The 23,442-nt window shown below is 36.0% G+C and overlaps 1 protein-coding gene across 2 annotated transcripts in view; it reads left to right on the forward strand.

The window, feature by feature from the left end:
• Khdrbs2 (KH RNA binding domain containing, signal transduction associated 2) overlaps nt 1-23,442 on the forward strand; it is a 488,795-nt gene that overhangs the window by 137,073 nt on the left and 328,280 nt on the right. For both annotated transcript variants that reach the window (XR_015046810.1, XM_021163203.2), the window contains exon 3: nt 10,079-10,195. Coding sequence is in view for 1 of the 2 variants with exons in the window: in XM_021163203.2 (XP_021018862.1) it covers nt 10,079-10,195 (117 nt within the window). In the remaining variant the exon portion in view is untranslated. The remainder of the gene's footprint in view (nt 1-10,078; nt 10,196-23,442) is intronic.

The raw sequence follows: 23,442 nt of genomic DNA on the forward strand, positions 1-23,442 counted from the left end.
CTCTCTCTTCTGATTGGTTAACTTCTCTCTCTTCTGATTGGTTAACTTCTCTCTCATCTGATTGGTTAACTTCTCTCTCATCTGATTGGTCAACTTCTCTCTCATCTGATTGGTCAATTTTGGTTAATTCTCAAAACCTCATCTTGGCAAAAAACTTTCCTGCCTATGTATGAGTGGTGGCCAGCAGAAGCCTGTGCCACTCTGCAATGGCACATGTGGCTTCCCACACAGGGCTACAGAGAAACCCTGTCTCTAAAAAGAACCAAAACAAAAACAAAAACAAAAACAAAAACAAAAACAAAAAAAATATACTCTGCTAGAGAGATGGCAGTTAAAGAGCTTGCTATGTGAGCAAGAGAAGCAAAGTTCAGATCCTTTGAACTCAGGCAGTTGCTGAGTGTGTATGTAAGCCTGTCTATAATTTGACCTTCACATGGTATCAGCTACCTGATGATTTAGGAAATTGAAGTGAATAAAAACATTGTAGAGTGGAAAGAGTATATAAAGTGTTTGCAATTCACATGCAGGGACCTGAATTAAGATTCTCAGAACCTGATCATGGTCCCTGGATTCCTCCCAGACTAGTCTGCACAGGTGAGAGTGTGGACTACAGAAGCTAACAGCTTCTGGGCCAGGCAGAAGTGACACAGCTTCTGGGGAAGACCCCATTTTGGTCTCCAGAAATCCAGGCACCTTCCCTGCCAGAGGAGAGGTGTCCACCCCACCCTGGACAGCTTTGCCAGAGCACCTGGGGAAGCCATCTCTGGTCCAGAATCTCTCAGAGTCTAGACTATGTAGGTGAGAGTGTCAATTACAGAGAGTCCTTTGGGGCACTTGGGACTCTCCACTGAGTAGATGCCCAATGTAGAGTGGGGCTGGCACTAACTGGAACAGTAGTTAAGTTTTCGAATTATGTTCAAACACTACTAATAGGAGTATCTGATTTTTTTATACTAAGCTTTTGTTATTCACTATAATTTTTATCTCTGAGATAATCATATGTACACACACACACAGGTACACACATGTACACACTCCTTAAAACTATATGATAATATAAATCCTCTCAACATTATCAGTAAAAATCTAATGGCCTCTAGAGCTTGTGTCTCTAGCTGCATATTAGCAGAAGATGGCCTAGTCGGCCATCATTCAGAAGAGAGGCCCCTTGGTCTTGCAAACTTTTTAAGCCCTAGTATAGGGGAACACCAGGGCCATAAGTGGGAGTGGGTGGGTAGGAGATCAGGGCGTGGGAAGCGTATAGGGTACTTTCAGGATAGCATTTGAAATGTAAATGAAGAAAATATTTAATAAAAATTGAAAAGAAAAAGAAGTAGATCACCTAGAATGCCAGAGTATTTAGAAATAACTTCTAAGACAACACTAAAACTAAAAGATGACATGGCATAAGTATGTCCTTTTTTTAAAATTAAACTACTAAAATTTATTTTAAAATATATTTTAAAAATCTAATGACAGATTCAAGGAAGGCAAAAATAATGCAAAACACAGATTGAAGTTAATTGGTTAATTTCATAATATTAATAGTTTTATTGGTTACTTTTCCTCTTGATCTGATTAATCAAATAGAAAAATTTCCATAAAAACAACTTAAAGATGGAAGGGCTTATGTGCATGCTGTCTACCATGGTGGCAGCTGGTCAGTTTTTTTTTTTTTTTTATATCTCCATGTCAATAACAAATTAGTATGTTCTTTGTGGTTTTGACATATGACCTAAGGGTGGTAATGGATATGAAATTTCATGGGGTTCTTAGCACATTATGAATCTTTAATAAATATCAGGTATATCAGCATTCTTTGAGGAATGCTATTTTATAAATCATGGCTTCCAACGTTTTACTACATGCAGCAGAAAATCTCTTTTTATAGTCATTGAAATATATTTCAAGCTCTTTCATATTATATTTCAACATTCACTTTGCTTTAAAACACAATTTCTCTTCCTAATCTTGTATACTTTATAAAACCTTGTCTCTCATTTGTATTTTACTATAAGAAATATCACAGTGAAAGGTAGTCACATCTCAGAAACCGTGCCAGCACCACTGTATTCAGGTTCCAGATAATAATTTTACTCTATTATATATATATATATATATATATATATATATATATATATATATATTTGGCAAGATTCTTTGTCCTACCTCATTCTTCCTAGCACAGACATTATGGGTCATTGTGGATTTACCATAATTCCTTGTGTGATGGTAATTCTGCTCTATCAAAGTTCTTTGGATCATTTCATTATCACAGATGTTTGAACATTTGGTCTTCTGTAGGTGATGCTGTTCGGAGGCTTAGAGGTGTGGCCTTCCTAGAAGAAAGGCATCATTAGTGGATTTTGAGGTGTCAAATCTGACTTCATTCCCAGTTGACTTCCTAGGCTTTCTGGCTTAGGTTCAACTCTCAGCTTGCTACTTCAGCTGCCATGTCTGCTCCCTCTGCTCTGACGTCATGAACTCTATCTCCTTGAAAATGTAAGCCTGGATAACCCATTCTATACGTTGCCTTGACCATGGCCTTGTATCACAATAACAGAAAATAAACTTACATGGATGTACACACAGTGAAATAAGTAGTAACAGATATTTGAAATAAATAATATTATATTTTAATATTTGGTTAGCAAAATTACCTTCCCCTCTTGTTTGCTGTTCACCAGTTAAATCCAAAGTCATTAAGACTCTCATGTGTTCTACTTTTTTTTTCAGAAGCTTGTGTATAGAACTCAAGGGTCTTAGAAGTTTGTCTACCAGAAAAACTCTTAAGTTTCACCGATGCTGATGCATGTCTCCAACCTAACCAACAAGCCTTTATTTGTGGGAATTCTTCCTCAGAATTTGTGACTCATCTTCTGTGATACAAATTTAAATAAAACCAAGCATTCTTAATAGTGGTACTGTAAAATAACAGTAAATGTGTTAATCTGCAAATAATAGTGTATCCAATCGAGGGAAATATATGTTTCTTAGGAGAAGTCCTGACATGTTCAATAAAATATGATGAAATTTATAGACTGAGAAACTCAAGACCTACACAGTGGACAGACAATAAAGGATCATTGGAAATTAATGCTTGTTCATGACTTGAAGGAATTATTAAGAGATTGGATATTATTCTATAAGGCTTTGTTCTATTATCATTCTTTCTCAGCAATTTGGGATGTAATTTGCCTATGGTGAAGAACGATTATGATTAAAACTTTGAAGAAATTGTTTAAAAATATACTTTGCTTTCTCTGTAACAGCAAGTCTTCTCACAATGACACATAAAAGTGTTCCCTTTTAGTACCAAATACAAAAAAAAATATTGATTTTTCTCTAAAGCATGTCATTTGCCATTTTGCATTAAAGCACTTTAAAACCTTTTAACAACAAGGAAGTTGAAACTAAAGTACTTTAAATGTACTTTCTGTGGTATAATTTCTTAAGAATATTTGATCTTAGGTATAGAATAATGACTGCATTTTATACACACTTTCATGAATTAAGTTTTTCCTTAGATGCCTGTCATGGCTTCTATAGCATAATTACAAAGTAGTCTTTTTCTTCATTCTTCAAATATAGTGTAAGATAAATTAAAATGCTTTTCTTTTAGAAGTCAAATATTTAAGTTTCATATGCATTTTGGAGGAAATGACTGTGAGTATTCTTTTTCCACCTAGAAGAGATAAAAAACACTATTCATATGAATTACAAATGTGATAATTAAAACAATACTTACTTGCATATTTAATAGTAATATAATTCTCTAATAAAGCTGTGTATTTCTGATATTTTTAAGGTCATTGATAAAATAAAAGAAATGATACACATAATTTCTTTCATAATGTCATCATTATTCACATGTGATAATAATCATAATGTCCTAAGGTACAAATTGTAAATTTTTTTCTGTCATGTAAAATTCACAGTTTGTCCATTTGAACTCATTACATGTTAACAGTCAGAGTCAATTCAAAACTGATTTTGTAAGTAAGATGTCATGTAAATGTTTTTATTAAGTCACATTTATTGAGTCATTGCTGAACATACAATTTCCATACAGTAATTTACAGTAAGCACAAATGGGCACTTAAATGATATTTGTCTCCTTAAAGATAGTGCTTAGAATGATAGCACTCTCAGTAGCTCCCATTTAATTTTTAATTAATAATTTTATTCATTTATATTTCAAATAATATCTCTCTCCTGGTTACCCCTCTGCAAATCCCCCATCCCATACCCCTTCCCCCATTTCCCTCCCCTTTGATTCTATGAGGGTGCTCCTCTACCCACTCCCCCACTCCCACCTCACTGCTTTAGCATCCTCCTATGCTGGGTCATCAAACCTCCATAGGAACAAGGGCCTCCCCTCCCATTGATGTCATATAGGGTCATACTTTGCTACATATGTAACTGGAGTTGTTGATTCCACCATGTGGACTCTTTCATTGGTGGTTTAGTACCTGAGAGCTCTGGGTGGTCAGGATAGTTGATATTGTTGTTCTTCCTATGGGATTGCAATCCACTTCAGCTCCTTAAGTCCTTCCTCTAACTTTTCCTTCCATTGGGGTTCGCTGACTCAGTGTGATGAATAGTTGGCTGTGAGTATCTGCATCTGTATTGGTCAGGGAACAGTCATACCAGGCTTCTGTCAGCAAGTACTTCTTGGAATTTGCAACAGTGATGGAGTTTTGTGTCTGCAGATGGGATGGGTTCCTAGGTGGGGTGGTCTGTCTTATTTCTTAACCTTCTCTTCACAGGTGACACTATGCCTGTTATCACCTCATACCTCTGATGTATTCTGTTTTTCCCACCCTCATATCACTAGACAGTTCTCTTACTGAATTCATTAGTTCAACTGGTTTCCTTTTGATTATAGATAACTTCTAGTTCATAGATAACCTGTTTACATGTATGAACATTATTCATTAGGGCAGAATGAGAATGTAGCTAACAAATTAAGCCTTTGTTCGTGTACAGTTATCATTGCAATTAAGCAACACAGGGTGCTTTGAATATTGTTCTCCAAGGAACATCAGCAAGCAAATGCCAACTGGACTTAGCCCAGATAGTGAGAATGCCAAGCTACTGGGAAGATACTGTATCTGGAAATTGCCTTTTGAGGCTGAGGGATGGTGGATATTATTAGAGAACAGCCAAGAAAACCTGATAACTACATGCTTGCAGTAAAACAGAATAGCGTCCAGAATGTCAATAGATAGGCAGTAAAAGCCAAGACCTGGCCTTCTGTGATGGCAATCTATGCCTAGATTAGAATAGAAAAATGTTTCAGATTACTAATGTGTGACCTTTGAGAGCAAAGTAAAAGCAACCAAAAGAATATTCTGGGTTTTTTTTTAATGGAAAATGAAATAATAAATTATGAGGAAAAAACTCAAAGTCAAAACCATATCTTTGCAAAGTTGATCAAAATTGACAAATACTTAGACTATGAAAAGGAGATGGGATGACTGAATTTAGCAACTGATATAGAGGCACTACTACCAACATTATCCTTAAAATATTATGACACAGTATTACTTACACATGTATGCCCACAAACTAGATATCTTAGATTGTGGAAAAGGCATAGTTTCTTCAAACCAACTCAAAAAGAATGAAAATATCTGAAATTATGTATGACAAGCAGATGGATAAGTGCTAACTATGAAAACAGTAATAATAATGAAAAATTCTCAGATGTAGCACTCTTGTCTGTTGAAGTTTATTGGGTGTTCGAAAGTAACTTCAGTATATTGAAGGCTATGCAAGCCTGCAAATCTGAGTTGATTGCCAGGACATGGTCAACACCAGGTATGTGTTCCTGTAATCATAGCACATGGAGAGAGACAGGAAGGTACATGGAGTTTGCTGGACAGCTAACCCATCCAATTCAGTTAGCTCCAGATTCAGTGAGAGACCTTGTCTCAAACTAATAGTCAAGGTTAGCTGAAGAAGAGACCAAATACCTACACAAGCCTCCACGCCCACGCGAACAAACCTGATGCATCACTGCCTACATACACATGGTCTGATCTTGTTTGTCTTTCTGTTTGTGTTATGTACTTAAGGCATCCATCTACCTAGGAACTGGGCATATAGTACTAAACATATTTCATCACTTTCCATCTCTCAATGTGCATGGCTGCTAGGACTCCTAGACTTCTCTTTTTGCAGTGCCATCAACTTTGCAAATATTTAAAATTGTCCTCAACTGCTTGTTCCATATCCAATTTTGTTGCCAGTAGAAAATTATCTTTTCGTGCCTGCTGTGAATATATTTTGTTACGTTTTATATTGTTGAATGAGGATATATAATGTATTACAGCCTAGAGTTACCAGATCATTCCAAGCTTATAACTTTCCATACCTTATGGTTAAAGCCTTCACATCTCCTTTGTTTTGGTTTTTGCCAATTCTCTTCTTGTGCTGTCTTTCATTCACTGGCCATTCTTCTGTTCACAAATGTCTTACTGCTCATTAACTTACATTAAAGGGTTTATGTTGAGCTCTAACATTTCTTGGGCCTCAAATTCTAGATCATTCATCCAAAGTTTTCCCATTTAGAATTTGCTGGAAGTGCTTGCTGATGAAAGCCTGATATGGCTGCGTCCTGAGAGGCTCTGCCAGAGCCTGACAAATACAGAGGCAGATGCTCACTGGCAACCATTGGACTATGTGTGGAGTTCCTGATGGAGTAGTTGGCTAAGGGGCTGAAATAGTTGAGAGAGATTGCAGCCCCATGGAGGGAGCAACAGTGTCAACAGGCCAGACCCCCAGAGGTTTTGGGGACTGGACCACCAACCAAACAATACACATGGAGGGACTCATGGCACTGACTACATATGTAGCAGAGGATGACTTTGTTGGGCATCAGTAGGAGAAGAGGCCCTTGGGTCTGAAGGTGTTTGATGCCCCAGTATAGGGGAATGCCAGAGCAGGAAGATGGGAGTGAATGAGTGGGTGGGGGAGCACCGCCAGAGAGTTAGGGGAAGGGAGTATCAGACAGGGGGTTTCCATAGGGGATACCTGAAAATGGGAAAACATTTGAAATGTACAAAAAGAAAATATCCAGTAAACATTGACAGCTTTAAAAAAAGAAAAAAAATGCTCATAAATTTTCCCTTTTCCATGCCCAGTAAGAAAATGAAAGTGGGAAGGATGAACAGATCTCATAACTTCCCCCTAGTCAAAACAATTCTTTCTGTGATCCCCTGGCCTCAATCTTGACTTTGTTTCATAGCATTTAAAACATTTTGTGTAATTATATAGTATTTCATGTATGAGACCCATTTCCTCTTAGTGGCGTGGTAAGTTCATAGACATTTTTTAAAATGGAAGCTCCATTTTTATTCTACATTTCCAAAATTGAAGATTATAAATAATTGTTTCAGGTCCCACATTTGATTTTTTATATATATATACTGATGCCGCAGACCCTCTGGGCCCCTTTGCCTGTGTGGAACGGGTCTCTGGGACAGGTGGGCAAAGCGTCGGATGAAATGATAGACAGATGCACACAGGAAAGGATGTGTAGAATCTGAATGTAATTTGTCAAATCGAGCATCAAACTTTTTATACAGAAGAAAATAGGGAAGTTGGGTGACACACCAGCAAGGTACAAAGAGGTTCCTGGATTCTTACACAAAACAGAGGAATACAAACACAGAAGGTCTAACAGGAACCACCTGGGATAGAATTCATTGTTAACAACTGGGATCAAAAAGAGCTCCACCTAAGATCCACTTAATCTTAGAAGCCAGGGTCAAGGGCTTCTTGCCCTTGCCATAGTTCCTATTTTAGTCTATTGTATAGTCCACCTTTCCCCTAGGCCATTGCAAATACATGTGTATGGGTGTAACTCAGCTATCTATAGTTCTAAGTATCTACTCTGGTTCCTCCTTAGGTCTCAAAATTCCTTCTTCCTAGATGATGGTAAATTCCTGTGTAGGGCAGTGACTTAGCTTTTATTCAAAGTGATAGTATAATACCAGAGACAATTCTGAATGTCACTGAATAGGCAACATTCTTAATGAATTCCAAGCCCATAGTCAGCTCAAGGACTTTCTAGGACATTGGAACACTGGCGAAGGCTTAGCTATGTCAGAATTCAATCTTAAAAGGCACTTATAATAAGATAATACTAAATGAGAGCACGTGGATCCATACACCAGACTAAGGCAGGAATAGGGTATGAGTATATGAGTTAATGAGAACGCCAAACTCCAGGAGGTGAGTTTCTGTGAAACTCTCTGCCTCTTGAGTGGCTTTCAGGCCTCTCGGCCTGTCAAGCTGACTCAACCGGAGTATGTGGCATAATGAGTAAAATGTAGTTTATGGCAGAATGGTGGTGTGGCACCCCTCATACCTATGTTGTCAAATGAAAATAAACATTGTTACTGTCTCTTCACCAGCACATGCATACAGTAAAATGACCCAGCACTCCATCAGAGACCATTTGCTGTATATGCCTATATGTGTACAGTTTAACTCCTAATCGTTTAACCTCCTCTCAGCTCAAGGCACAAGATGGTGCTTGGTGCCAACTTATTCCACTCAAGCATGGTCCCTTAGTTATGAGATCTTCAGGTTGGCTGGGATTTAAGACCTTTGGAAAACAGCTTGTTAAAATACTTCATCCGAACTGAAAACCATAGTTTCTGTATGTGGTACTTTTACCCAGTTAGAAGAGCAGATCCTGTAAGACATCATCTAAGGCAGTTAGACTTAACCACAGCACGAGACTGCTTTAGTTACTTCTCCCAGACCTGATCCAGGATTTCCAGGCTCTCTAAGAAAACTGCATGGGGAGGCAAACAAGAAAGAATCACATATCCAGAAAGGGAATAGAGTGTTAAACTTTAATTTGAGCCCTAGTGGTGAAATAGATAAATCCGTGCAATAAGAATGGCTGTGTACTATTTTGTTTCTAGGATTTGTCTGGTATGAATTTTCACTTTTTCAAAGAAATGTTAGACCTAGTTCATAAATTAACCTAAAGCCTTGTAATTAGAATTTCATTATACCTCAAGTTGGAATTAATTTAGGAATATATATGTGTGTATGTATATTTCCATATTCGTTAATATGATTAATTTCAAACATATTTCAATTTATCTCATGCTATCTATTAAGTAGATAATCAATTATATAGTTAATATCTCTAGTATTATATTTTATGTATTATGCAATGGCTTTGAATTTATATAGTTATATTTATTTCTAAAATATTTTAGTCCATTATAAACATAATCTCTCTCAAAAGATTTATTTTACAATTATGTATTGGCAATATAAAAAAGATTGATTTTATTAAGATTTATTGGACACCAATGATGGTCTATGTATAAAAAAACCTTTGTCTTTCTTATGTTTCTAACTTTAACTTTTTCTACAGCCTACATCGTTGACATTAAATTAAATATAAAATGTATATTTCAGGGATGGAAAGACATCTCAGTGTTATCTTGCTTTGCTTTTCCAGGGGACTCAAGTTTGATCCTCAGCACTCACTTAAAGAAGCTCATACGCACCTGAAATTTCTGTTTCAACTGATTTGGGGCCCTTTTACGGCTTCTATGTATACCTGAGCACAGAGGAGACACACATATGTGTGCCCCACCACCACCACACACACACATAGAGAAAGAGAGAGAAGGAGACAGAATGAATTTTAGAAGAATACACATACTAAACTGCTTCTAACATTGTTTTAACATTGTCTAGCATTGGGTATATTTATAGCTTTGAAGAACCTTTTGTATTACTTGAGGCACCTTAGTATTTTTTGCCAGATGATGTGTTTTACTTGATTATTGAATATATAATATTTTCACTATATAATTAATCTTGGGTCTCTTTTAGGAAGTAGTATTCCCTTAAGATATTTTTGGATTGGAAGTCTGAAGTAATTTCCAGTGTTTTTTGTGTGCACATGTGTACATATCTGTTGTGGTACACCTCATAACTTCTCAATGATAAAGTTGAAAAGCTTGTAATCATTAGTTATACTTGATACAAAGTATACTTTTCTCTTTCTTAATTCAGACATGCTGTTGATTTTTTTCAGTTCAATTTTGTGGGGAAATTGCTTGGACCAAGAGGAAACTCCTTGAAGAGGCTACAAGAAGAAACGGGTGCTAAGATGTCTATCCTGGGCAAAGGGTCCATGCGAGATAAGACAAAGGTACTGAGCTTTGAAGTTGCTTCTTCTCATGTCCAGCAGGCTCCAGCGATGCTGGAGCCCTGTTTACAATATGTGGGTATGGCTTTCCCTGTTTTCTACGAGGCTTGCTTTCTGGTACCACACTGCTGCCCAGTCTGATGTCAGTATCTTCTTCCATCATCCCCCTGCCTCCTCCTCAGGACATACTTCCTGTATTGCCTTTTGTACTTCTCTTTGTAGGTCACTGTCATATTACTACACTTTTTAAATCCTTGGTGGGACTGTTCTCCATTTTGGTAGTTTGTTTTTAATTTTAATGTTTCTAATATTTCCTTTTTTAAATTGGATATTTTCTTTATTTACATTTCAAATGTTATGCCCTTTCTCAGTTTCCTGCCCTAAAAGCCCCTATCCCATACCCCCTTCTCCTGCTTCAATGAAGGTGTTCCTCCACCCACCCAGCCAATCTCTCACCCACCCACTTACCCACTCACCCACTCCTGCCTCCCCGCCCTGGCATTCCCCTACACTGGGACATCAAGCCTTCACAGGATCAAGAGCCTCTCCTCTCATTTGATGCTCAACAAGGCCATCCTCTGCTACATATGTGGTTAGAGCCATGGGTCCCTTCCATGTGTATTCTTTGGTTGGTGGTTTCATCCCTGGGACCTCAAGGGAGTCTGGTTGGTTCATATTGTTCCTCCTGTGGGGCTACAAACCCCTTCATCTCCTTCAGTCCTTTCTCTAACTCTTCCAATGGGGACCCCATGCTCAGTCCAATGGTTGGCAGCAAGATTTTGCCTTTGTATTGGTCAAGCTCTGGTAAAGCCTCTCAGGTGACAGCCATATCAGGCACATGTCAGCACGCGCTTCTTGGTGCCCTCAGTAGTGTCTGGGTTTGGTGAATGTAAATATGATGGATCCCCAGGTGGGTCAATGGTTGGGTTTTTAAATTCTCTAGCTGCATACTTTTCCTTCTACTATCACATAATGCCATCCATTGCTTTTTGGATCCTCTTCAGTATTTCACTTGGATCCCGTTTGCCAAGGTTATGCCATATATTTATCAGAAAACAGGAGAATCCTGGTTTTGCCGTGAAGGGTTTCAGTGGTGTTATTACACGCATCATCTGACCCAAAGGCCACAACACGCTAAGGGACATCAAGTTTAATGTTTGTGATAATTTATTTCACATCTGAATCACTTTGCTACCCATTTTCTAAACTGGTAGAAATTGTTCAGTTAGAATTCATGGTTTGTGGAGATGTATTCATGAGGAATCCTAAGAAATAATTTGGTAAGCAGTGGAATGTGTGCAGTTGCATCATTCGGCCAAACTGTATTTTTTATCCTTTCATATATTACAGTGTTCTGGAAAATGAAAAGCTCAGATGTCAGACTTTGACTATGAGATTGCTTAGAAAATCATGTATGGCTTTTAGCTTTAAATGATTAAGGAGAGACCTTAAATGAACGAATGAATTTCAAATGAAAAATGTCATTAATCTGGTCAATAATTTCATAATTTCTGTAATAGAAGTTTCAGAAATGAATAAATTGTGGCCAGGCACCTCCATTCTAGTTACTCTAGTCCTATTTAAAAGAAACAATGTAAATATTTAAGAGCTTGTTGCTATAAGATAATTCCTTGCCAGTTGTCACATACAACCCAGTTTATATTTTCTTCCTAAACAAGATGAAATTTATATATTTTAGTTATATTTTCAAAGATTCTTTAATATTTAATTATTTATTATAAAACCTTATATCTGAATTTCTTCTTTTCTCCAGCTGTGTCACGTTCTTATAAACTGTGTGCTTTTCCCAGGATTAAGGATTAGATTAGGCATTATAGCTCTTGGAAAGTTTAGTGAACCATTTAGTATCTTAACATCTTTGTTGTACTGAAGATATAGCTGACTGATTTATCTGCATATCTCATTGAAGTCTTCACTCTCTCAGAATGGAATTGGCCTGATTAGCATTGCACATTAGGGACCTCCATGCCATCTCTTCCTGACTTTTAAAATGGATAAGTGCATTTTTTTCATCTCTATATAGTTGAGCATTGTGCTATTCATAAAGTACCAAATTGGATGCCCTTCCCTATAAACATGTTAGGTACCAGTAAAATTCTGTAAAAATCCAATAGTAAATACATTTGCTTCCATTAAATTGCTATTGAGTTTAATTTACCAAAGTTCTTTATTACTTAAAATTCTGTTTCTAATTAAGTTATGTGAACCTCCCAACATAGTTGGTTCTGCTTGTGATATTTTTGGTTTGTGCTACAAAATTAAATGTAAAAAAAATACAGGGAAACAAAATGAGGTGATTAATAATAGTGTTGCATCATACTACACAAAAGATTTTTCTCACATTAGGCCATGACTTTCAATAGTAGATTTTCAATAGTAGTAGACATCACATACATAAAATTAAAGGGTCTTTTTTAGTATACATTTGACTAAAATAAATTCTCAATAAGTTATTGATGACTCTATTGCTACTTTGCCTCTTAATAACATGACCTGGTTTCATATGGTTTGATATTTTAAGATATATAATTAAAATTCATCTAACACACACACACATATATATATGTGTGTATATATATATATATCAGTCATTTTATAGCCTTGAATACATGTAATAATTTCGATAATATTCATTAAACAATCTATGACCAGTTTATAAATAATGTTTTTCCTGTTAGAATTTATATTCTGATGAAGAGGCAGACAATGTGTAAGTGAGTACATTTTGAACTGTGATTGTTTGATAATTATTAGAATTTAGAAAACAGTAAAAGAGAAGGAATGAGTAGTAGTGAAAGCAGTGATTTGCCACAGGTATAAAGATAATTGCCAGGTATCAAGAACCAACCATGAAACACGAAGAATTGAGAGAAAGGATGCAGAGGGTAGTGGTTCTAGGATGAACATGAGCCTTTCCCTTTAACCTTCTAGTAACAATAGCAACAAACATCAGAGTTTAGTGAAACTGTTATGTTAGGTATATTTATATTATTAGCCCATAACTGGGATAAAGTTTACTGCAAACTGCTTTGCACTTGACTCTCACGTATTCCTCTTAGTAACACTCCCCAGTCTCTGCAGATATGTTCTGCTTCTCATTACATAATTTCCAAGGCCTTTCCTTTGATTTTACATTCATCACATACACTGTGATATACATGCTTCTGATCCAAAGCTTCATCGTTGACTGCTGGTTGTCTAGTTGGCTTTGTCATGGAGTGTAGAGATAGATTCCTTATTCACCAGTCTAAAATGCTGATATTAGAAGTCTAGTGGGAACTAATGTGTGTGTATGTGTGTGTGTGTGTTGAGGGGAGACATTTGTGCATGCATGTGAATGATAAACAATGACTAACCAAACTTTGGTCAACTTCCTTTTGTGTCCTTGCTCAGTTTGCCTTCTTTATGCATGTATCACAATCAGTGCTAGTTGATGCAGTGGTCATTAAGAAGAATGACATTTCCCCCATTGTTTTAGATTGTTTTCCATGACTCTGATAACATGTCCCATAAACACCATAATCAAAAGCAACTTGGACAAGTAAATGGTTTAGTTTGCTTATGCTTCCAAGTTATGTTCCTCATTGAAGGAAGTCAGAACAGGGACTCAAACTGGACAGAAATCTGGAGGCAGGAACTGATGCAGTCTGTGGAAGAGTGCTACTTACCAGCTTGTTCCCTCTAGCTTGCTCAGTCTGCTTTCTAATAGAACTCAGACCAGGAACCTGGAAGCAGGAACTGAAGCAGAAGGCATGAAGAAATGCAGTTTATTTGTTTCCTCCACATAGCTTGCTCAGCTTGGTTTTTTAAAGGAACTATGACCCCCAACTCTTGCCCAGGGTTAGTAGTACCACCCATAGTGAGCTGGACCATCCCACCTCACATCAATCACTAATCAAGAAAATGTTTTCCATACCAGTCTGTGGAAGTGCCCTCTAATCTCACGATTAGCTTGTATCAAGTTGACAAAACCCTAACCAATACACAATTTTGTATTAAATAAGGAAAATCTGAAGAATAATAGGGTATCCTCTATGTACTCATAGATAGAGCTATTTGTTCTGCTAAGTATCCCTCCCATGATTGCCCCATATAATATATGCCACATTGTATTATTCAAATAAGCCACCTACTTGACTTTTGTTCAGAAATTATCATACAGACTGTATTTATATATTAGATATGCTACTGATAAAATGCATAATGTATATCTTAAACTTGAATGTCATCTCATAATAAAATGAGATACCTGATTAATTATCTAAATCAAAGAAGTGTATAAGTCACAAATATTTATTCTATTCTAAATATGTTCTCAAAGGCAAATTCAATATTGTATTTTATAAAATATTAAGCACCTTTCCACTTTTTACAAAATCTGTAATTGAATTATACTGACTGACCTATTTAATAATGTCCTTATAAACAATTAAGGCAAGACTGATTGTTTGCATAGGAAAATATATTGACTTGGATTTGCCTGTACAGACTATACAGGACCTACAGGCAGAACTTTCTCAAGACAAACCAGTTTAAACACAACTGCCTGGCATTGACTATGGATTATATTTAGGAAATCACACAAGTAAGGCAAAAGTTCATATCCAGATTCAGGGTACCCTGACCAGATTGAGTTCTATAGCTATGTTCTGACATTCAACAGAAAACAACATCTCTTATAAATTGAGTGTAAATATATGTCTTAGAAGGCACGAAAACAATTCCAAGAACAATCAAGAGAACAATATGCCCCTGAGGTAAAAGGCACTATGTCTTTCTACCTGGAGCCTCTCTCCCTGTTCTCCAAGTTATTGTTTACCATGGGACATTCCTTTGACAGTGTTCAAAAAAAAAACATTAAAAACTTCTGGGATACTGTATTTTTGGACAAATTCAGAAAACAAACAAGCAAGCAACAAAACAAAACAAAACAAAACAGACAAACAAACAAACAAAAAACAGTAAGCTAACTTTATATCAAAAAACCCCTCAAGAGAAGTAGCTGACAGTTTAAAAATTTCTTGAAAGTCAAATTCCTTCATTAAACCATATGGCTAGGCAATGTTGAGTAGCCACAGAGCTGCAGGCTTGAGTGACAGTTGCTTGCATACAATCTTTGGGATAACTTACTGCAGCTCCAGATGGAAGGCTGCTATTTTTAGTGGAGCAGATATTGAAGTCAGTGAGGGGGAACGGAGGGCAGTGATTGTACAAGCTCATCTTTAGACAGTGTGAGTAACAAGTATATTAATCCCATGAAACCTCATCAGAACAGTTAGAGAAAACCATCATAGCTAAACATACATACAGAAGACTGCAGAATCAGGAGCACAGATTAAAGTGCACTATCTGTTGTCCTTAAATGGAATTTACAAATGGCCATTGCAAACAAATGATATGTAATGAAAGTCATTTTGCCTTATCTAGTAAGAAGGTTGGCAGAAATTTTGAAATATCCTCTTGCAACTTGCTAGGGTATATGTTGAAAGGAAAGGGCTTTGGGATGAGTAATATATGACAATATAATAATTCTCGAGGCAAACTTTAATTCTTTGATGTGCTAATAACATGAGAGTTTTCTTTTCCATAATAGATCTTCTGTGTTCAGAAATGTCCGCTTTAGTAAATCCTTTCTGATTTCACGGCAAAATTGATTTTCATCAACACTAAAATCAGCTAAAATCCTTCAAAGTGAAGTTCTTTCCTGGTGGGCATTACTAGTGTAAAATCCACTATTCTGGGCTCTGCTCGACATCAAAGGGGTTCATAGTTTCTCAGATCCTGAAGGGGCAAAGCCATACTCACTGATTGTCAATCATGTGTGGTTGGCTACATAGACATGTGTTGAGTCCTTTAATATAACTAACGAAATGTAACCCTACAGGATCAAGAACTCAGACACAGCAGATTCTACCTTAGCTGTGGCCAGATAAAATGATCAGAATCTCAACAGTATTTCCTTCTTAATTTTCCTTCAATAGGAAAATATTCCTTGTTTACGACCACTTCCAGCAAAGATGTTGAATACTCATCTTTATTGGATTACATATCACTGGGCTTTGTGAAGTCTATGAATATTATGAATTACTGATGTTTTATTCTTTTTCTTCACTGCATTCTTCTGTCTTGCTTATTTCAACTCTAAAGGGTTAAAAATGACAGCATGGCAGGTCTCATATGAACAGTAGAACATAATGAATAGTTCAGGGCACTGAATTATGAGCACATATTTTATGAAGACAAAATGAAATATAACTTTCAATGTTGAACCAATATATTATTTCAAAATATGATATATTTAGACTCTAGTGATCAAGTAATTACAGGGATTAGGTTTTAGTTGAAGCTAAAATATATCATCATATTTGAGAAATATGATTTTTATATTAGTGTCTTTTCATTTTATGTATGAGCAATTTGTCATTCACTGTAGTCTACCATGACCTTAAAATGAAAACGGAAAAATATATAAATCTATCCAGGTTTGGTTTTCTTTATATCTTCTGACAGAACATGAGTTAACACTTCTGTGAGTCAAAAACATTTTACCTTAAATTACTAAATTCCTCTATTCTGATTTTATCAACAGCTGGAACAATTCTGTTTAATTATTATAAACATGACTGTGTTTTCTAATATTTCTGGGGCACTATAAGCAAATATTTGCTCACTTTAGATATGATACCCAAGGCAAATTCAAGAAAGGATTCCACACAAGCCTCAAATAGTGAATCAGGGAAGATTTGGGAGCCATGAACAAGGCCACAACTGACTCAAAACACAGATATCATGAAAAGCTCACCCCAGCATTGGAGGGAGGTAACTCTCTCAACAGCATCCTTAGAACTGCCTGCCTGATGCCCAGGTGACCTTGGACAGTCAAAGTCTCCTCCCCCGACATGTTTGCTGCTAGCATAATCCCAAGGAACAACCTTGGGAGACTTGTCAGTGTCAGTTTTCTGAGACTTAGAAATTTTATCTTGTGAGTTTTAAGAACTTTCCTCCTCTTTCAAAGATGGAACATCTCTGTGTTAACACAGAGTATCTCTACACAACAAAGGGCCTCAAGAACATTTTTCATGGATTTAATATCTGTCAGTAAACTACTTGCCACTCACTGTTTGAACTTTACCCTTATGTTCCAGTAAGAGAGAAATAAAAGAATCCCACAATCAAACATCTCTTTCATATCATCGCAGTATGCTTTCATTTAGGAAACTATCTGGCAATATAACCATGAAGAGAGAAATTCAGCAGTTCACAAAGCAGAACAATAATAGCATTTTTTAATGCCACTGATGAAAGCTTTTTGTCTATTAATCATGTGCTTTGTTTTACTAAGAAAACAAAGTAAAACAAAAAGGCAAATTAACCTACAATAGTTCCCAGAGAATGGCAATAAGTCACATTTTGCAGAGGCTTTAAAAGGCAAGCCCATATAGTCACCATATTACTCAATAGGCCCAATCAATGACAACTGTATATCCCGAGGTATTTTCAACCATACTTCCCACATACATCCAGTCCTGGACAAGTTTACATACTGTATTGTTTCCAGTCCATGGGCATGCCACCTACATGTGATCAAGTACAGCCAGTGCAATTGAGTCAAACAAATTTACTTTGGAAAGCAAAAATATGTGGTTTGTTATTTCCCACAAAGCACCTCTTCCAGCACTGTAGTAAAGTATTTGTCCTCAGTCAAGTGGGGCTTCCAGGTCCACTTTGGCCCTCACAAAACATAATGGGCACTTTTGGATTCGGTTGAACTTCTTTGCTATTTCTTCTGGAAAAAACATATAAACCTCTAAAGTCAATTAATGTTAGTATATGTTTAAGTTGGTTTTAAAATTGATGGCTATTTTAATTACATGATCCTGAAGTGTAACTTGTGATAACTCAATATTTATGTGTAACCAGCAGATATAGAACTGAGATAGTTAATGAGGACATGTCAAATTGATATTAAACTGTTAAGATACATATGTCTTTACTGCTCTCTCTCTCAGTACATGATATATGATATAGTATGTTTAATACCAACCTTTATTATTTAGCAAAACTAGCATGATGAGGAAACCTATAACGTATGTAGCTTCTCGAGTTCTATGTTACATACATTTATCAAGCTGCAGGAATTTCTTGATTGTGATATCTGTAGCTGTGCTTTGGCTTGAACCCAAATATGATTAAGCAGTATACAAAAAAATATGAAGACATTGTTCCTTAAGAATTGTTTATCAAAAGAAAAATTTCTCAAATTGCCACAATATTTTTAGCTAAGTAGAATATCTTTTTTAAATTCCACACATGATTTCAATATTGAACTAAATGGGGAGAGTTATGTACAAATTTCAAGAGTGGGACTGGTGAGACAAGTGAGTTGGTAAGTTGCTTATCATGAAAGCATGAGGGATCCTAGTTTGATTTTCTGAGCTCAGAAAAACAAATAACAGTACTTGTAATACCCACCCTTTACCCTCAAGCTTGGAAGAGGTAGATCGTGTGGCTCACTGGCCAGCTAGCATACACTACTTGGCAGGTTGCAAGCCACTGAGAAATGTTGTCCCAAAGACCAAGGGGAATATGCGTGAGGAATAACAATCAAGTTTGTCCTCTGGAACTCACACATATGCACATACAGACAAAAATACATAGATACACATTAGTTAATATTAGTGTATATTTACAGTTTTAAAACTTAATCGCTATTATAATTTATATGTTTCTGTAATGTAATATTTGATATCTCAATATCTCTATGCAATCATCAGTTATAAAACTGAGGTAGTTAATCGTCCTATCTTCTTAATTTAATTTTTCTTTAAATATGGAATACTTATATAGATTGATGTAGCAGTCACAGGGTGATATTTTAAGCATGTATGTTTCTTTTCACTGATGCTACCCTCTCTGTGTTGCCTTCATTAAGTACACTGCAAGCTTTTTACTTCCAGCTCTTCATAAAACATCCTGTGTACTGCAGTCCCCACAATGAGCTGCCAAACACCATCACTCAGCCTTACATTTGTTTAAGTACTGTTCTCCCTCCTACCCTTCCTGACCACCCCATTCCAAGTTTCTAGTTATCAATCCTTTAGTATATCTTGGGATTGAAAGTTCATTGTTATTTGTAGTCTTTCAGGAAGATACCATCAAATGCTTTTTCAGAGGTGAAACTTTACCCTAATATAAGCCAAGCTCCTTGGAGAGAAATTTGGGAAACTGGTCTGAACCAATGTAAGACATGTAGAGGTTCAGTTAAGAGGATGATAAGTTCAGTGTAGAAAAACCCAAGAGCAAAATCTTGTGCTCAAAGTAAGAGTTTATCTGCCCAGATTCATCCTCTGTGTTTCTTTAGTTGTGTTGATGCATATTTGACTCACTATTCTGATACCATCTTATCATTTTTATTCTTCACAAGTCATTTACTGGTTGATTAATACTAATTACATCAGCCACAAATATTTGAAAATTAGACTCCTTAGCTGAGTATATTTATCATGAAGAATTGAACAATGACTGGGTACTCGGTAACCTTGGCTAAAAAAGATTAAAGAACTCCATAACTTGCTTTACTTAAGGATGCCACAAAGAGACCAGGCAGCGTCAGAACAATAACCAGGTCCTTAATTGAATGAATGGGCAGCATCACTAAACTCTCATACGATAATTTTCTCTGGGTCTATGATCAAAGGAAAGAAAACATAAAGACCAAAGAAAGTAAAGTAAAGGACATATGTGGATATTTATGTATTTTGCTGCAAACACAGTGGATTTGCACTTGCCTTTTACAGCCTGGCTGTGTCTTGTGCACTGGCAGGACATCTGTTCACAAGGTCCTCCATGTATGGCCTGTCAGGTAGTTGCAAGAATAAGCACCCTGAATGCCAATAGAAGATACATATTTTTGTTGTGTTGTTGTTGTTGTTCCTATTAGGATTCCTTATAACCTTATCTACTTTAAAAACATCATTCACTTTTTGTTCCCTGCTTTGTACAAACATTATAAAACCTAGAGTGAAGATTCATTTTTTACGCTTCAACTATTATTTCCCTAGAGTTTAATATTAGATCCTTTATCTGAGTGAAGCAAAGTGTAAAGTTCAATTTTATTGTATAAAAGTTTAAGAAAAAAATAAAAACTGTCACTAAGTTTACTCTCAAAAACTAAAGAAATTTGAAATCAGTGTTTTTAAATTTGAAACAAAATGCTAAGCTTGCACAAGACACAGACTTAGTAATGTCCTCTGTGGAAACAACACAAAACAGGGAACTTAACAAAGGAAAGTTAAGTTTCCTATACTATAAATACATATACTTCACAGATACGTATAAAATATAAAGGTTATGCTTCCTTTAATATAAACACATATGTCTTGCATATTCAAATAAAACATAAAGATTACAATTTTTTTATATTATAAACACACGTACTACACATAAACACACAAAACGTAAAGGGTATCTTTTGAATACTATAAAAGCATGTTCCTCATATACACACAAAATATAAAGGTTACATGTCCTGCAGTATAAAAGCAGGTCCCTCACATATACACTGAAAACATAAAGGTGTTTTTCAGTTTCATAAACTGATAAAAGAAGAAGTAATAGTAATAATAATAATAATAAACAATAACAATAATAATAATAATAGATACTCAAGATCCTTATTTCTCCCATGACTCAGAAATGGTCCTTTCTTTGGTGACATTGCCGATAACATGATTACTTCAGTCAGGTTCTTCAAAGTCTATAGTCACTTCCTCCAGGGAATGAGAGAAAATAATTCCAAACCATGTTACTGTCTGTACACAAAGCAGGTATGTACTCCCTGACATGAGGTAATAGTTCCATGATTTTATCCAATTTTTCTGATGATTATATGTAATAATAATCTAAAATAAAATTCAGGGAAACTTTTTCTTGTAACTGTTATTACTTACCTTAAGGAAGATCCCCTAATGTGACTAAGACACACCTGCTTCTCTCACTAGGACCTGCTTCTAGTTTAAACATAACCTGGGTCATGAAAAATTTAATTTGGTCAACCAGTTCTTGCTTCACAACACCAGTGCTGATGGGTAGTTTGCAATTAACTACTCTGTCAGTGCTTTATCATACATACGGTACATTCTATTTTCAATCTTAAATTTAGAAAACATGAAGATAGAATTCAATCTGTATATGTGGGTGTTCTATGTAATTGCCTGAGACAACTGCATAACCGAAGAAATGTTTAATTATGGGGGCTTCCAAAACATCGAGACCTGTTTTTGTAATATTAGCTTATTTTATCTACTAGATTTACATCAAAGAATCAAAATTATAGGAGAAATAAGCTGATTTTTTCTCTTAACATTTTATAAAATATGAAATCTAAAATAGATAACTAAAAATCAATGCAAATTCATTTGTATGTAGTTTGTATCTAAGTTATTTAAAGAAATAATTTCTAGTTCCTGGATAACAGGAAATCAAATAGACTATTATTCCCTGTCATGATCTGGCTGCTATGAACTTAAATTTTAGATGTGATTTATTTCCGAGAATACCACAGTACATCCTTTCTCCTGTTAATCACAATGTGTACCTTGGAAAAGGGGAGCTGTACACTTAGTTCTTGGGCTGCTGGAGAACTGTAAGCAGAGTTTGGCACCATCTGCACCTGATCCTTCACTTGCACAAAAACTGGACGTGCTTTTCATGTTCACCCAAAGTCTGTCAGCAGCTGGGCTCTGCAGGAATCCCTCCTGTTGCTAGAGAAAAGTTGTCTCATTAGGAGAATATTTTTTTCTTGCGTCATCAATATAGAATTCTATAGATTAAAAAATTGATGAAAATAATGTAGAGTACATATAATGAAGAATCATTACACATTGATATCAATATTATTCAAATTGCAAAAAGAAGCTGGTAACCTTTTATAGATCTCTCTTTCCATCTTACATATATTTTGAGACAGGATCTCTCGCTGAACCTAGATCTTGTTGTTTTGGAAAGACCAAGTCACTCTGGGGATCCACCTGTTGGCTCACCCAATGCTGGGATATTGGATGTGTGCTATGAATCTCAGTTCTAGGTCTTGGGGATCTAGACTCAGGTCCTCATGTTTTTGCTACAAGCATTTTACCTACTGAGCCATAGTGCAAGCCTCAAACGTTTACTTTCCACGGTTTACTTTACTTTGTCCCTAGATAATTGCATTCACTCCGTCACTATGGGCAATTTATCTTCGAGGCATTAAGGTTGACTGTCTGAAGAATTCCAGTGCCTGCAATGTTATTTTTTGCATCATTACAATCACCATTAAGTCTTTTGTTTTCATCTCAAATACTTTCTGTTTCCCTCCACTGAAGGCCCCAGTAAGTACTTGTTTTCTCATTGTTCTCTATGTTTCTGTTAGGATCTCCTAATTTAATAGTGCACACAATAGATAGATTTATTTCTGTTTCTCCATTCCTGTGATCTTCTGAATAGCAAGAGTTCTTGTGGAACAAGGGGTAAACTCCACTGTGTAGCTCCATCACTACTTGTTTACATATTCTTTTTTAGATAGCAATTTACTTTACATATTGGGCTACTTAAATAAGACAGTTGCCCAGATTTATGCAATTCTAGTGTGAGAATACATTTTCACGGTAGAGAATTTAAAAATTACTTATCCAAATTTAGGATATAAGGACAGACAGTCCATGTTCATATTATTTTTTCATGAGTATAATTTCTGATAATATAGAAAGCTCTCCTAAGGTATTAGTTATATATTTGAAATCTGATTAGGGCACAATTTACTAGCATGTATTGTTTCTATGAAAATCATCAGTTCATATTTTGTCTGTGAGTAATCATGTTGAAATAAGGGCATGAGATGATACGTTCTCAGCAATTTCCTGAGTAAAGAGCCCCAAGGCCTAGTATACAATCATGGCTTTGATTCCCTTATCAGAAAGACTAGATTTGTTAGATAAATGAAGCTACTCCATTAATTGAAATAGAATAGCAAACTGATTCCTGAAGTGCCTAATATTTTCCTGTAATTAGAGGTAACATTTTTAAAATCTATAATGAAGAAGAAAATATAACCTTTTCTTAAGAACCACGCTGTAGAGTTGATAGTATGGAAAATTACATGATTCTAGGCAGTGTTTACCTAGGAATTCTGTCAGACTGAACAGATGCAGCAAGGCCCCTGTCTTCTTTCCAGGGAGGTGGGAAGGATAATG

Source organism: Mus caroli, unplaced genomic scaffold (genome assembly GCF_978045245.1).
Source record: "Mus caroli unplaced genomic scaffold, Mus_caroli_1 scaffold_1, whole genome shotgun sequence".
Lineage (NCBI taxonomy): Eukaryota > Metazoa > Chordata > Mammalia > Rodentia > Muridae > Mus > Mus caroli.